We start from the raw sequence: 17,291 nt of genomic DNA, 5'->3' as shown, positions 1-17,291 counted from the left end.
CATGATTCCATGCAAGCTTGTATAACTGTTTTTAATTTGATATGTACACATATGTTCTTGTGTTCTAGTGTAGTGATCATAAAGAAACAACTTAAAACTAATTTCTGGAATAATCCGATTAGAAGATGTACCACCAGCCACGCTTCTAAAGAAAGCTCTAAGTTGAAAGTCTTACTTGCTTTGGGCATCATTTAGTGTGAATTTTTCTATTGTTAAGAGACTAATTCTGCAGTTCAGATCAGCAATGATCTCACTTCTGGTTGCTGCCATTTGTTGTATAATAGCATTCCTTCCCACATTCATCTAAAAGCAATGTTTTTCAAGGAAAAAAATCCAGGTCTAATCTATGCCTGAGTGTGGTAATGACCATATTTCACCCACCATGTTGCACAGGTGCAGCTTCTTAGTAAATGAGCTTAGGTCTTAAGAGACCATGAATGTTCTGAGTTCCCCTATGCACAAGTATAGCAGAAAAATCCCATAGCAAATAAAACCGAAATGAATAAAATCAAGGTTCTAGACTGTAATTACTGCTAGAGAATCAGAGAAATTGGACTGAGGGGATGAAAATATCGACAGCAAGTTCTCTAAAGTGATGCATTTCTGCCTCTAGTTAATATAAAAAGAAAATGTATGTAAGTGTATAAATACACAAGGTAAACATGCCATATTTGCTCAGACTTCATGAACTCTTTATAGGCCACAACCAGAGCATAGTAACATCCACCTGAGCTTTTGTTCCTATGCTCCTCCTTCCCCTTCAAAGTACCGTGGTGATTATATTTTCTTCCACAACCTTTTCCATATTCACATAAAACTGCTAAAGGTAAAAGAGAAGGGAGATATTACGTAGCTAAAACTTTTTCGTTCTTCCCAAAAAAACCAGATGCCCATCATCTGGCTGAGGCCAGACGCTAGATAGATGAAGCCTGATGAAAACTTGCATTTGAAGTACAGCAGTGGCTACTTTTCATCAGATAGCTTCTTCTCAATCTGTCAACAAGGTTTACCACTGACAGCTGCAGTTCTGGTGGATGACTTCTTCACTATCATCTCTAACTCTCCTACAGAAATATGTTCTAGGAGTCTACACTTTATCTTTCCTGGCTATGACCTGACCTCAAATCAGATATGGCCTCACTGCATTCTGGTTAGATTAGTACCATAAAATTTATCTGAAGTCTTAAAAATATTATCCCTGAACTAATGTAAGTGATTTAGAACGTAACAAAGTACCTATCACTGGGAAGAAGGTGTTACAGACAACATAGTCAGTCACTTCAATAGCAAATTTTGTCATGTTTAACTACAATTGTCTAATTTCCAAGGAACTAAATGGCATATGTCAAGAAGTGCAAGTTGTTATTCACAGTCTTACAAACTCTATTCATCATGAGCAGAAGTGTTGCAGAGCTTAGCGAGAAGGTGAGGTTTTACCTATATTTAAGAGATGGTTTTAGTCTTCCCTGCAACAAGGGAAGCACTCTGAATAGCCTGAAACAAGTGAGGCTTATAGTAAAAAAAACCCACCAAAATTCACATTTGTACAGCAATATTCAGTGTACTTGCTTAAAATACTGAATCAAAAACTAAAACAAAATGTAATTTTAGTTGCATGTAGTTACATGAGTTTATTTTGAACTCTGGCCAATTCTGTAATACCTAATATACTGAGTGCAGTACAAGAATAGCTAGACAAGATAGTACAGCGCTGAATAGTTATTTTGGCATTGGAGCTTTTTCCTTGTGGGTAGGGTTGGGGAAGAGGTCACACAGTTGTCAGTGGTCCCCCATCCACAGCCATCAGGATCCTGCAAAATCATCTAGGAGATGTGTCAGGACTAGCTCAGGCAGCAGCATTCTCCACCCTACAGCCCAACACCACTATATACTCTACCTCCTGCAGGGCTCCTAGTCAAAGCACTCAGTACCCCAACTGCCTAATAATCTCAGCACCTACCTCCCTTATGCTCCATATCCTATATTCTAACCATCTCTGGGTCCACTACCCTGCTCCCAGCTCCCATCCACCACACCCCAGCACTTTTTTTTTTTTTTTTTCCCTCTATCCATTCCCATGCACAGGCCTACAAATGTCCTCCCTCTGATCTATTGTTGCTTGACATGCTGTTCTGTAATGGAAGGAGCACTGGCAACAAGGTGCTCCTATGCTACTTCATGCAAGCATTTTTTAACTATTCCACAGGCAGCTGTGACGGTGTCTCCCTATTAACAATGTTAGAACATTACAACATAGCACGAAGTGTTGGTATTTGTACTGCATTAATAGCTTAGCTAATGATTTTAATGTCAAGGTAGCAGAGCACCAGCAGATGCTGGAATACTTGCCTCCATTTTTCCCAACTGTTCGGAAACACCTCCAGAAGGTCCGAAGAAAAGATGCCCTATTATGAGGGGTAGCTTGAACAAAGCTGAACTCACGGAACAAGATGTGTGTTCCTTGACGCACGCTGTTAAAACTGTGGAGATAAAGTCAAAACAAGAGAACGTTAGAAAGCTGAACCAGTGTGAGTGTTCTGGGGCCAGCTGGAACAATAGCAAGAAAACCACTGGCAGTTACATTTTGTGAAACCAAATCTCCAAAGTTTATACCCATCTGTTCTCTAGAGAGAAGGCTATTTGCAAAAACCACACATTGGAACTTAATTATAGGAATGAGAGGTTTGTGAAAGTAAAATTCATTCTAAAGAATCTCAGCGAGGGGTGTCCAAGAGCCACTTATTTGAAACCAATCCATTGGAAAATGGCTGGCCGAGAGTAATTGTTGTTTATCTGACCAGAAGATGCCCTTTCCTTTAGTACCATTTGAATTTCACTGCTATTCTTATCACAGTTTTCCACGAAGCCACACACACACACACACACACACACAAAAAAAACCCACCCCAAAAAAACCACCAAAAAACCCTCTTTAACAGAAGCGTCAAGATTACATTTCTAGGTTACTGAAACTTGACTGTATTGGATGCATAAAATCTACTTCAGTTGTCATGAAAAGCAGATTGACGCTTCACTAAACACCACTTTGCACTAGTGCATTTTGAAAAGAGTAGCTGCTCATTATGATCAATAGTCAATTTGATATTCACATTCTTGTATTTTAGTACAAATTTCTCATATTTGAGTTGTAAGCACTTTAGGCTAACTTACTATAGTAAACATGTGTCTTAGGTTTCTCTGAAGCACAAGAAGCTCTCCTTTTCGCATTGTAAAGCTCAACATGCAAGAACAACAGAAATGCAAAATACAAACATTCTATACCAAAAAGTATAATGACAGGGTTGCTTCAAAGATAGATTTTATGCATTTCACTCTGCATCGTGCAAGTGGGACAAAGCTTTCAAACACTCCAGAGAGATCATTAAAAACATTCACTTGGGACAGCAGCTTAACTCTCCCACATAGGAGAGAATTAATGAAAAGATACAAGTTTACTTTCATCACAGCAGAACCTCTCCATAGGTAGCATCTCCACAACAGACAAAATCCAGTGGTCAGTGTGAACCCCCTCAGTTTGCAATTTTAAATCATCTCTTTAAATACAAAGAGTTTAAATCACTTTATCCTTCATAGTATAGAAAAGGGTCTCACATTTGAAAGAGAATTATACCAGACAGAGTTGAGCAAAATTAAAGTCATGTAACAACTGGGGGGTGCGTGGAGAGAAGCCAATTCAATTTTTCAGAAAAGAATCACAATTTCTTTTTTTTAGTGTCCTGGTTCTCAAGGACATGCGAGTAGATTGAATTTTTTGTCATCTGTTGAAAGCTAGGTGCAGAACACTGTTTCTAGCCCTCCTACCCAGAAGGAAATGCAACTCAAAATAAGTACAATCACCTTATTATTAAGAAACACTCGTGACTCTTGAATCCTGGACTTAGGAATACTCTTTCTGTAAACATCATGGACAAATATATTATTTCGTATTTATGAACCCTTATTCACGCACTAGTGCTGTACAAACCAGAGGAAAGCACAGCCATTGTCCCAAGAGATTAAAATAAATCAATAAATCATGTGCCTGATCAAAATATGCCAGAATTACAGGAAAGGGCTCCCATGACTATCATTGTAAGTAAAGAGTATTCATTACAAAGTGCTGTAGCTCACTGCCTTAGAGTGAACCAGTTCAGAGTAAGGAAAAGTAACTTGCATAAAGTCCCACAAGATGCCTGCGACAAAGCTGGAAATGGGATTTCAGATCTTCTCATCCTAAACCACAGCCTGTAAGACTTTTTTCATTTCTGATTTGCATTGTTTCGCTAATTATTTGACAAGCTGATGGAGAAAAGCAGGATACTAATGAAAAAGAAGAAACTTGGTGTAATATGAGAAGGCAGCTTTCAGAACAAAGACACAAGTAAGGGAGACATTTAGGAAGGGAAAGAAGATGAAGGCACAATGATACAATTAAATGCACCAAATTATGCTGCTCGGAACAACTACAGCACATGCAACATCCGCAAGCAGATCCTGGCACAACTGTCATGGAAAGGTCCAGATATGAAGCTAACATACTATTAATTCACAGCAGACAGCCCTACTGTATTACTCCTTAGTTCTAGTAAGTGAAAACTTGAGTCACTTGCATTTTCAGTATGGGATGGCTCTCTAAACCTAGCAGGCAGAAGGGTATGATATCATTTGTTGTTGCTTACTCAGTTAAAAGAGTGGGTGGATATGTTGGAACATCAGCACACCTGGATGTGCTGACAGCCAAGTGCCGCCAGCTAGTTGAGTAAAAGAGGTACGATGTTTCTTTCATTCCTCATTTCTTGCAATCAGATTTTAACTATACAATGGAAGGATTTTTCCCCAAAAGCTCAAGTCTGCAAGCATGGGAGTCAGAATTTTAACCCAGTTAAGATGCTGCATTTCAGAGACCCTACTTTATAAATTCCTTTTTATAAGTTGTAAAAGTTCAGCTCAAAAGGAGCCAGCCCATGATGGAGCTATCCAGCAAGCAGCCCAATGACAAATCAACAGATCTATTCTCAGGCAGGGTTAAGGTCACTACAAGAGACAGGAACACTATATATTTTGAACAAACTATGTATTTTGAAATTCCTTTATCATGGGTAGATGGGCAATACGAAAATAACTTGGCCACCTTTTCCTTAACAATTGCTCAGAGGTGAAGTTACTGTTAAAGTGGCAAGTAGTAACGGCTTGCAGGCAAACCCTTCTGGAAGAAAAAGAAGTGGTGAGAACCCAAAGCTGTTGCAGGTATTCCAACAGCATGCAGGGAGTATGACCAACACCGCACCTATGATTTTTATATACATGCGAACAGATGTCTTTTCCAGTTTCTTTTGAACACAAAAATGGAACAGGCTGCAGACTCAGAGGAATGGCTTAAGTAAGCAAGATATCAACAGCAAAGCAACAAACTTAGCTCAAACATTCTCATCAAGTTCACCAGCTGCTGAGATTCCTCCCTCAGCATTACTCAGTCTCTATCTGCCCTCCTCCCACTGAGCAACTCATACCCTTAGCAAAGTTAGGTGGCCAGAGCTTATCAGCACATTTGCAGGAGAAAGATTTGTGAACAAACTATCTCAGCAAGGTATTACTTTGTCCTCAATCATTTAGAAATGGGTTTGTGAACCCAGAAGCAGGGAAAATGATTCTTCACTTCTCTGGTTAACTTCTTTCCCTCTTTAGGCATTTAGTGCAGCCATCTGCAAGAGATTCCTTCAAGAAGAAAGCTTTCAACAACTCTGCAAGTGTCCAAGCCTCCTATTGCAAACCTAATGGTTGCCCAGGCCCTCTACATTACCAGTAAGTAGAGCAGGCAAATTAGAACATTAACAGAAGTTACTAATGACATGATTTTATTTGTCTTGCTGAAACTGAGACTAGAAATTGAAGTGAATGTTCATTAGTTAACACCAGTTCACTGCAAACACTCTTATTTCATGCAAGAATTGTTACGCAACTGGATACCCTGTTAACAAAACAGCTTTTGCCATTCACTTGTGAGAATATTCTGGAGAAAGGTGAGAAAAATAAAGCAAGGTTCTCGCTCGATGGGAAGATCTAAAGAAACTTTTGCAGTAGGGACTTCAAGATGCTTACTTTTTACTCCTTTTCTTCACATGCCCCAGCGCAGCCAAACCACAGAACAGAGTCTCTTCCAACACCACTGCTGAGAAAGCTGCATCTTGCAGCACCCCCAGTCTATGCTTGTGGGATGGCACATGCACCTGAGAAGAAGAAAAAAAGTTCTGGGAGGACACTGCGATAAAACAGCCCCAACTCTCAGAAATGGCTATGCTGGGAACTCTAGCACTCAGGTGCTGCTTCTCTGAACAGAGCTGCTTTCAGTAAGGCTTTGTCTTTTGTGTAATTACATTTCGGCAACTTGCCAGAGTTCAGAAACTTTCAAGCACTCTTTTCAAACCTTTGGACTTCTAAATAGATTGTAAAAGTCCCAGGATGCTATGGTAACATCCCAATTGAAACCCACTACACTAGTTAGCCTCTCCCTCAGGCAAAGCCAAATATGCACAATGCAGAGAGCGCCCCAAGTCCCCAAGAAGGACAGAAGAGCTTGCCAGGACCCTGCTGTCCCCCTAGCAGGTGCCACCTTTGGTTACCATGCAAAGAGCTGAATGAGTTCACAGGATCCCTCCTCTACTAAATGGAAAACAAGGAACAAGGACCATTATTCCTTAACTTACAGCATTACTGCTTGCATTTTCCATCCAGAGCATGATGAAGGAAGAAAATCACATTGAAGACTTATGCTGCTTCTGCAGCATAAACAATTTCCCACACACACACTACTTTTCTTCCCAGTTACACAGGTGTCTAAGTCATTAAAACAGAATTGAGTGTCTTCAACAAAAATAAGGTAGTCTCAAATGCAAAGTTGCCATCAGAGGCTATGTCTAGACTGACTGAAACATCTGTAGAGAGAAACAGTGCAGAGGACCTGATGTCAACATGGGTATCTCGGGGTTCATTTTTTTCTTGAAACACGCTCTGGACTAGCTCTAGTCTGGTCCCATGGGCTGAATGCTCATTTGCAGTTGGAACACATCTTCCAGTTTAGTTCCATCTGAAAGGAACCCAGGTCACGAGCTCCAAGACTGCTTCATAGTGTGAACCAAAGCACAGTAAGTAGGGATAATCAGGAGTATTAGGATTAGAGACTATGGTACAATGGGTAACAAAGAACTAGCTCTAGCAACAGAAAATACTGACATTCAAAAGGCTTTAAAACCCAGGCAATTTCTGTTGTTAAATAACTCATCCACACAAAAAGCATCCCCAAGTGACCAATCACACTTATCCCAAGGCTACGCTCTGAAATCGGGAAGTGAGGTTTACCTTCCCTGGAACGATCCCAGAGAGCAAACACTTAAAACTGTAGGCACCATTGGGAAAAAAATCCCAGTTTCACTGCTGTGATGAATACATTACTGCTGCACAAGCGTACTTTAATTTAAGATCATTCTATTCTTCACCTATTGGTTTAAGTGTACTACACTACTTGCAATATTCAGACCGATCATTGGATTGTTTCTTTAGCTATCCCTCTTGGAAGGTAGCATAGGAGCATTAGCATTCCTCAATTCAAAGCTGTTCTATCAAGTGCTGTTTAAAATTCCACAGATATTAAAATTTGGGACAATGAAGTCAGCCTCAAGGAAATCACCATCTTCCTCTAATGAAATTAGCAGTGCTTTTTAGGCACTTCCTCTGAAATGTGTTAGCAGTGTTAAGACGAAACAGATGCTGAAAGTTATTCCTGATGACTGGCTTTAAGGAAAAATCCTTTTTTAACAGCCAGGCAGATAGGAAATCATTAACACTCTCAACATTTGGTGAGACTGGGTGATGTAACACTGCAAACACAGAGACTGGATTTTTTGAGATCCTTTCTGTCTCACCCACTCAAGTTTATTTCAGCTGAAGGGTGTGGAAAGGGGGAAAGGAGTGACACAAATTTTAATGATTTGTTTTCAGGCTTCTTGGTATAGGCTCAGGAATATCTGTATTCGTGGCAGAATTAATACAGGTGGTACAGAGATTATCCCAAGTACTCTTTGAAAGGCAATGAACCACACCACCTGTGACACAGCTCAGAGCAGGCAGTGAACAAGCTTTCTTATGTTGCTTTGTAGCAAATCAAACGCTCTGAGACCAGTCTACAGATTCTGGAGAAGGAAAGGATTAAAGGAGTTGCTGTGCTTGCTCTTTATTACCCAGAATCCCTTTATCTTTTTTAGAGTACCCCTCCCTTAATTTTTCCTACACTAGGTCAGTAATTTAACACCTTGAAGCTTTCAAATCAAAAGCTAAAATGACCTTACTGTGTTGAATTATTAGCCCAGGATTTAAAAAAAAAGAAAAAAAAAAAAAAGCAAATGGGAAGGGGGGAGATCTCTAAAAACAGAGGCCTTTTGATCAGAGCAGCATCCTGCAGTTTGCTGTAACTCAAGCTGGCCATTCTTATGTAGTAGGAATTAAAGACTCCCCCTGCCAGGCAGGGCCCTATTAAAACACAATAGCCATTTGAAAAGGGTAAGCAAGCTGATATGGATATAATAGGCCACATATTGGGGCCCCTTTCTACTCTGAAATAAAGCTTCTTCTTAAGAGTTATGAGCTGGGAAACCTAGTATTCAGGAAGATGGGAAAGGGCATACAATGGAAGATGGTAAATAGTCCTGCAGAAGCCCTCCAAGGTGCTTAAGGGAAAAGTAAAGAAGCCTTCAGAGATAAGCATCAATCACCCAGGACTAGCTCTTTCAGTCTGATCAGGTGCTATTTCAGACCACATGGTGTTTCAGTGAGTCTGGAAAGGTCTTGCTGGTACAAATAGAGATTTAGTTTTTACAGTAGAAAACAGCGAGTTGTGCACCACAGACAGCTGCATGAATACCATTATAACTAGTTTTATGGAGATATTGCAAGTTGCTACACAGCTTCCCTCAAAAACCCTTGCCCTTTCCCCCCACAAAACCTAAAACAAATAAATAAATAACAAAAAATTCCAGAATTATGACTACACAAAGAAAACTGCTAACCCTCCAGATAACGTATTTAGTATTTGTTCAAACTGGTCCAACTAGACATTTTGGGGCAAGAAGAAAATTCCTTATTGAACTGCTTTATAACCTTCTATATGCTGAGGGTGTGGGAGAAGTCCTCAATAAGCTTTACTGTCATAAAGCCATGATCTCCATTCTTTGGCTTCCTTTATTAACCAGCAGATGTATTTCTGCCCTCCCTATCACGCTGTGAAATTCATTCACCAGCTACAAGATACTATTGAAACCATGCAGTGAACCTGTGGCAAGGGTGAGAAGATGGCACAAAGAAGAGAAACACTATTAAAAATACAAGCAACACGAGGTAGTGTTCAGATTTCCTCTAGTCTAACAACAGTTCTGGAAGTAGTTATGGAATTGACATCGGCTGGAGATGGATTTTGATACCAACATGTCAATGTCCACTGAAGGAGGAGTATGAATTTGAAAATTATTGAATAACTGCACCCATCCTGTACTGCTGAGATCAAAGCATAATGCCAAGTGAAGGCAAACTGGCTTCTCAGAAAGTTGAGGCCAAAGTATAAGCATGAGTAAGGGCCTGCTTGCTCCATTCTGCACGTAGTCTCGTGTATCTCTTATTGTAAGACGGTTCCATGTTTTATAAATTAGACTTCCAATTATTTTAAAAGGTAGCAGCACAATCACGTTATGACTGTGATGATGCAGGAACTACTGAAATATAACTTAATGACTGTTCCAAAGAGATTCAATACTGGTGCCATGCGTGCAGCCCCCATATTTGCTCTTTTCAGTCTTGGTTAGACTGGAGAATTTCAGAATAAGAAAAAAATTTACAACTAATACTTTCTCACCTATTCAGTTGAGGTGCTATAGTTCTTGCCAAGGCAAAGACTGAGCAGCTTCCAATATTTCCATCATGGCAACAAATGAACCTTGCCAAAATTTCTTAATATAGATGAAGCTTCATCATTTGACATTAATGCTAACTCTGCATTTCGAGATTGCTTAGCTAAACCACTTTGTGCTCACCACAACTGCTTGGCTACAGTGTTGACCAGCTACAGTTTGTCCAATTCATTTGAAGATACACAATAGGATTAGTTTTGCAGGACATGAGGTTACTGCAAGTCTCTAAAGCTAATGTGTTCTGGAATCCGTGTAGTTTCAACACTACACAGCATAGAAAGTCTCAGGTTCTCTGAAGACATCCAGATTTCTAGAAACTAGACTTTTTCTTCTTTTTTTTCTTTTTTTTTTTTTTTTAAAGAAAAGGAAGATAAACCAAATTTTAAAAATAGATTTTTTCAGGCAAGCTACAAGACTTTCAACAGTTTGCTATTCACGGGCATTCAGAGACAGTTAAGGGATTTTATCCTGTAAAGGATAAGGAATCCTATTACGGGATCTTATCACTTCCCATTGTTATGGGCATTTGTTGAGTTTTACAGCTTGGTATATCCAATTTAGGAGAAATTTTACATTTGTTGACCTTGTCCACATTGGAACACACATATTCTTAGCAAGACAATTAGAAATGCTCCTCAAGATTTTCTGTGATACCACAACATTTTACAGCCTAAGAATGAATACAGAAGTCCTTCCAACACCACAAAACCAAAAAAAACCACCCAACCTCAAATTCTGATCCATCTTTTCTTAAAGATCTTTCAGGGAAAAATAAAGTGTTCCTCAAACTTACACTACTTTATTCCAATTTAATACAAAGTCTTATAAGCTTAGTTAGATGGAAGCCAAGAACTCCTCTGAAACTGATCTCCTATATACATATAGTAGCCTAGACTCACGCCAAAATGCTTCATTAAAACCAGAACTAAACCATATGAGTTAGTAATACAGAGAAAGGTATAGTTATTGATGAAGCTATCATGTATTCAACAGCGGTTCTCTTACAGCTTGAGACATCAAAAATTTTATTGGAGGAAACAGTATGTTCCAAAAAAAAAAAAAAAAATATTCCTAACAGAAAAATGATAAAACTATGCCTTTTAATTCTTAAAAATAAAAAACCCCACATATAATAAGGGAAAACACACCAATGTGTACCAAACTTCCTACATTATTATGTTTTTCCAAAGCTGCTATTCCCTAGTGCATTTCTACTGAATTCCAGGTGCCAATTCCACATTACTAAACCAGTTTTCTTCAAAACATTTACAGAAGCTGCAGGAAATTCAATCCTTACAGCATGTGACCAAGCATGAAAAGAGATTACTGCTTTATATACACGTTGCAGATTGTATGCAAAAGACTGTAAATAGTCCCAGTACATCTGTTGTGAATATGTCACTATTTATATTTCTCATTTTTTCCTATATATTCCAACAGGGTGAATTCCAACAGCAAGCACAGCTGAGCAGTTTTCCAGAATTATGGAGAAAGGTGCTTGTCAAACTGTGATCTCAGCATTGAATATCTATTTTGCATCACGGTGAGCTCTACTACAGACCTCTCCTCAGTGTAAGACGGACAATATAAGATTGCCACAGTTCACCAATTCTGACTTAAGGGCCCTTTCACTTCTGCAAGAATACAAACTAAAACAGAGCAGAGATTTGTGATCAGAAATGCAAGCACAGGGATAAGGCAGGAACTACCCAATACCACAGATATTAAAAACAAGTAGACTGATGGAGAAAATAAAATTAAACAAAAGACCCTGTGGCATCCCAAAAAGGATCTGATAAGCACTATGAAATACCCAACTGATGAAATGAGTTATGGCAAAATAACCACAAAGAGCACATGTATAAGAGGCTCCGTAAAGATTTTCTTAGGAACAGCAATGACTTGCCTATCTATTTTGTTGTACTGCCAAATGCAGACAGTGGAATGGACTGAGGAGTAGGGAAACGGTATCACAAATGCACATAACCAAGACAAATTACTTCTCTATTACCTTCTGATCGAGATCAGAGAGATCAATTTTCAGCAAACCTTAGGATTTTGTCCTTTTCGCTCTCTCCCTAAATTATCCAGACTTGTTTCAAGAATAAATTTACACATTTGAAGTGTGTCACAAAAGTCCGATTTTAACTCCCATCAGGGATCATGCATACATCTCCAAATTTGTACAAGTAATATTAACAACTATGATGAAAAGCAATAAAAAAAATTGGAAGAATAAACAGAATTGTGCTAGAGTTATGAGCTAAGACTAGACAGAGGGTAGTACATTCAACTCCAGCCCAGAGAGAAAACACAAACACAGTTGTCAGATACATATAGTCCTAAAGCTTGTACCATTTGCCAGGTTTCTGGACTTTGGCTTTTGGAACATTTCTAACATCTGTTTTTCAGTTTTATTAGCTATCAATACTGCCTATATGCAATTAGCTTTAACCATCATTAGGAAGCTCAACTTCATGGCAAATGCGTTGCATTTCAACATTCAGGGTTGTAAGAAATACAAACATACCCGACTACATAAGGTCTCCATAAGGTAGCCAGTCCACTTCTGCTGCAACTATTCTGACAAAGACCACAAATAAATATGTAATTTCCATGATGTAAAGGAATAGGAAAGAAGTGGGCAAAGACTGCACTGCTACACCAGTGAATACATACTAGAAGCATCATAATCTGACCACACTGCATATAAAAGTTGTGATTGCCTCTCTTCAAACAGCAAGAGCAGAGTGCAGCTCAAATCAGTGCATAAGTGAACGGTTATCTACAGATAACTAACTACCCTGTGCTCACGAGATGCTGATATCAAGTGCTAACATTCATATGCTATGGCAAGTTCTCTAGATTTTTCTGTCACCAAAACAGTATTATAAATTTCCTGAGCGGAGTGTATTATCGCATGCACCATCAATGGTAAACATTGTCTTTCATGTTCAATTCTATGTTACTCCTTTGGCTGCAAGCCTTCCGAGATTGTCCCGCTTACCAAAAAGCTTCTTTACCTTCCCCCCCCCCCCCCCCATATTTCTTTGCCAGGGTTTGGGCTCATCTGAGTAACCACTCACCTGTAAGATTCTTGAGTATGTGGGATGAAAACACTACATTTTCTAATATATTGGCAACATACAAACTACAGTGGGAATCAGTGTGTTATTCCCATTAATATATGCATTTTTTCCAGCTGTTTACTCAACAGCAGTCATCCCAATCAGCATATTTGTCAGGCTAGGACTTGTTGCAATGTTTGTTACAAAGAAACAACTCTGGGAAAACCAGGAATTCATAGATCCTGCCTGTCAGATGAAGATAGCAATGCTGTTTCTGCTGTCAAGCAATTCTGTAATAAAAACACCACCCTTCAGGTGGCAGATCTAGAGGTTCTGGACAAAATTTATATAACTTTAATCACAAATAAACCAAGTTATCCACAACCCCCAAATCTTCCATAGCTTTCATACAAAACGTATACCCCATGCACAGTAGACCAAGGGTATTGAAATCCAATTTCTAATGTGCGTTGGAGAAACTTAGATTACAAGGAAGAGACTTTGCCATTCTGACAACTCTTCTCTGTAGAGGCAAGAGTAGAAGGCAACAAACGGACTTTAACAGAAAGGCTTTGTGTCCGTTAGCACCACTCTAAGTGGAGAAACATGCAACTAATATAGGTTCCCCAGAAAGATTTGTCAACAAATTCAGTCCTGCAAATCCATGTACTCTGTGCAGAGAGAGTTTGAAAATGTCTCTCTCATAGCAACTCATTCACATTAGCTGCAAAATCTACTCCTCAGAGCTCCTGGCACGAGTGCTGTGTCTGAGTGCATATATTCATTCTCTTTCCACCGATAACTGAAGAGCAAAAGAGAGGCAGACAGCACTCTTAGGCAGTGCCCTAGGGATCAAGGAATCCCAAGTGAGAGCCTGTCAGGAACCATCAAGCACATTATACCAGCTGAGATTTTGAGCCCAAAGGGCTGCTTCACAGCTAGGTCATTGACAGCAGCATCTTTGTACCAATTGCATGGCTCAGTGCAGTGTTGCATTGAGTGCGATAATTTTGTCTTTTTCTCTCCAGAGCAGAAGACATGTAGGAATTCTGAGAGTATTGGAGGAACACAGGAAATATTATTTTTGCAATCACTCATAAGATTATATCAGAGAGAATATCAACATTTTATGTAAGAACCTGAAAGTATTGTTACCTCCCAGAGGCTACTGATTTGTTCAAAACACACAGAATTAACACAAAAAAAACCCCAAACACCAATGCCCCTCCCCCAAACAGTTTTACTGAGAATGAATGGCTCCATCTCTCAGGGAATCTGGCACAACCTGTCAAAGCCCTAAGGACCTTCTCACTACTATTTTTGCTCTTTATACTACAATTGTACAAAGCACGGACACGACGTTCTACAATGCTAGATGTTGTAAAGTACATGCAGTACAATATCACTTCTGTCTTGAAGAGCTTACGCTATCCTTGCGAACAAGACAGAACAAGTTACTGTGAAAAAGGGAAAGATGCAGAGCAGACGACAGCAAGATGATGACGATGATAAGGCCTACAAACACAGAGATGCAAAAAAAAAAAAAAAAAAAAACCCAACCAAACCTGATGGCTTTAAGCTAGCTCTGAGAATCTCTCCACTTTATAAGCAGATAACTCATCTTATTTCCAGTTGCCAATTAAGGTTGTCTTCAGCGAGTGGCTTATTTCTCATGGGCATCCCATCTGTCCTGTTTCTGGCCCTTCCCCCCTGCCCTCCCCCCCAAAGGGTACTGAGACTATTTTAAAGAGGAGGACATTGTTTACTCTACAGATTTATTTAGGTAATGTTGTATAGCAGTACAGGACTGAACAAGCCAAAAGTTTTTCTGATACCAAAGCCTGTGTCACTGCTACAGCCAGACAAAGTCAAGAGAGAAGTATCAGATTTGTCCCTAAGGAATGAGTTGAACAAATTGTTCCAGCCAATCCAGACAACAAGAGAAAATGAGGTACTTTCATTGCTAGAAGTTGATACGTCTCACCTTGATAACATCTTCCTATCCAAGGATCTCAAACTATATAGCACTGACAGTCCTGTTACCCTGAACAAGGCAAATATTCTTTTGTGTAGAACAGGGCTCTACACAATGCAGACCTGGTATTTTGAATTGCCAGGCACACAACAGATCTAAAAGCAGTATCTGACCCCCGACCCCCCCCCCAAACACACACATCACAGACACCTTCTCAGATAAATATTATCAAACTGTCACACAAGATCCAGCAGGGGCACTTCAAGTTAGAGCCAGCAGAAACATCCTTTACAGAAAAAGGGGATCTCAGACATCAGTTTGCAGAGCCCAAAGTAGTAGTGCTCCATCTGCAAGCTAAAAGCAAGATGTCTTTCTCAATCATGCTCCAGCTGGCAGGTGATCAGGAAGACATTTCACCAGAAACAAAAGAAACAAGAAGTGTTTTGGGAGAAGAACATAGACAGAAAAATGCCTTTTCCTGTGTCTCCAGTTCACTTGTGTTTTGTTTATCAAACACACTATAAAAGTGATAGGAAGAAGAGTCTCCTGCCCAAGGTAAGTTATTGCTGATTAATATTTCTGAGCTTTCCAGAGAGTCTTGAACAGAGTAGCACATCTACCTGCAAACCAGAAGAGAAAGTTTCAAGCAAAGGGTTAGCCCAGAAGAAAAGCAAAAATTACTAGTAGGAAGTCTCTTGGTCAAAAATTTTTGTTGCTGCTTCTTCCAGCTGAAGTGAAAAAAAGCCACACAGACTCCTTTAAGATCCCAGAAAATATAAAGTGGGATGCTATGCACATTCCCTCTCTGTGATCAAATGCATTAGCATGGGGGCCCTGTTTTTCTTCGGTACAGGAAAGATCAAGAAAACAGGATGATAAATAATGTATAGGAGGATCATGTCCCTTTAAGATATGTTGGCACAGAAGTTAGCCTGGAAGAAGTAAAGCAGCATTAGTGTGTAATTACACAGAGGGCTTTCAAGAGTCTGCATTTCATGCAGATTCAAAACCAGTGCAGAGATTTCTTGGGTTTGTAATGAACAAATACCAGTAGCATTTCAGCATATCTATAAAATCAAGACTAGTCCTAAGAGAGGCATTTTACTTGTTTAGCTAAAAGATGTGGATTAATTGGCAGAAGGGTGATTGATCTCTACTCCTGCAAGAGTCAGGGGCGAGTCAGACGAGGGAAGCCTCAAGGTACTCCCAAGATTGAAAGCAGATGTCCACATGATTGGGACAAATGAACAATGGAATAAAGTAGGAGAAAAAATATCCTTGAAGACTAAAAATATTCTGCAAGGAGAAACATAGAGATAAAGGTCAGCCCTCTGCAATCAGCAATCCTGGTGCTAGGCTGTGGGTAGCAGTAGAATACCTAGCCAATTTCATTGCCTAGAAACAACTAGAAACACTCATTGCCTGCAAAACACTTACTGCTTGATCCATACAGAGCTACTTGACCACATAGTTTTCAGCTATGAAATTTCACTCAGGTAAGCCAAACCCCAACAAAATTTTCTTAACTACCCATAAAAATAGTTGTTGTAACTAGCACAAACATTTGAAGTGACTCATGGTGAGGTGGGGCATTGCAATGCATGATGCAGAGTCCATGATTGCTTGAGTGGTGAATCCAGCAAGAAAGGTCCATGGAACACCACTCTATTGAAAAGCGTGCCCTCTGAGAAGAGTTTGGAGAATATCTAACACCCATCCTTGACACACTAACTTCATTACTTCTGAAAAGTTACAGAACTCATTACTTTATCCCATACACATTTAAAAAAAAAAAAGGAAAAAAAAAAAAAAAAGAAAAAAAAAAGAAAAAAAAAAAAAAAGAAAAAAGTCACTTTCTTGGGCCTTACTGCTAGCTTTCTAAACCCTGGGCTTGGTCTCTAATTTTAAGTGAGCATAAATAGAGAAAGCAAAATGTTAAAAACTGGACAGCTTAATATCAAGTCCCTTCATCTCAAATCACTGCAGCATACTTCAAAATATGCACATGCCAATCCTCTCACTTAGAATAACCTGGAACAAGGAAAACACTGGGAGAATGTACACAAACCTTCTGGAATCTCACAAGTTATCTTTGAGTTTGAAGATACTGAGATTAAAGATAAAAATCAAGATCAAGCTTATCTGCTTGGCAGAGCAGTGTAGCCTTCAAAGCACAGCCTGAACAAATGTTGACAAGTTGCGTGGATGAACAGAAATCTATTGGGCAGTGAGGGTTCACCACTAAGCCCTGTGAGCCAGAATGTATGACACTTTCGTAATAGGAAACTTTGTATT

The 17,291-nt window shown here is 39.5% G+C and overlaps 1 protein-coding gene across 2 annotated transcripts in view; it reads right to left on the bottom strand.

Annotated features, from left to right (window-relative positions):
• Positions 1-17,291, bottom strand: part of C2H11orf49 (chromosome 2 C11orf49 homolog) — an 86,344-nt gene that overhangs the window by 56,575 nt on the left and 12,478 nt on the right. For both annotated transcript variants that reach the window (XM_030038564.2, XM_030038573.1), the window contains one exon: positions 2,350-2,480. In XM_030038564.2, the coding sequence (XP_029894424.1) occupies positions 2,350-2,480 (131 nt within the window). The remainder of the gene's footprint in view (positions 1-2,349; positions 2,481-17,291) is intronic.

Source organism: Aquila chrysaetos, chromosome 2, assembly GCF_900496995.4.
Source record: "Aquila chrysaetos chrysaetos chromosome 2, bAquChr1.4, whole genome shotgun sequence".
NCBI classification, from domain to species: domain Eukaryota; kingdom Metazoa; phylum Chordata; class Aves; order Accipitriformes; family Accipitridae; genus Aquila; species Aquila chrysaetos.
The sequence above is the reverse complement of the archived record's forward strand: the minus strand, read 5'-3'. Positions and strand labels throughout refer to the sequence as shown.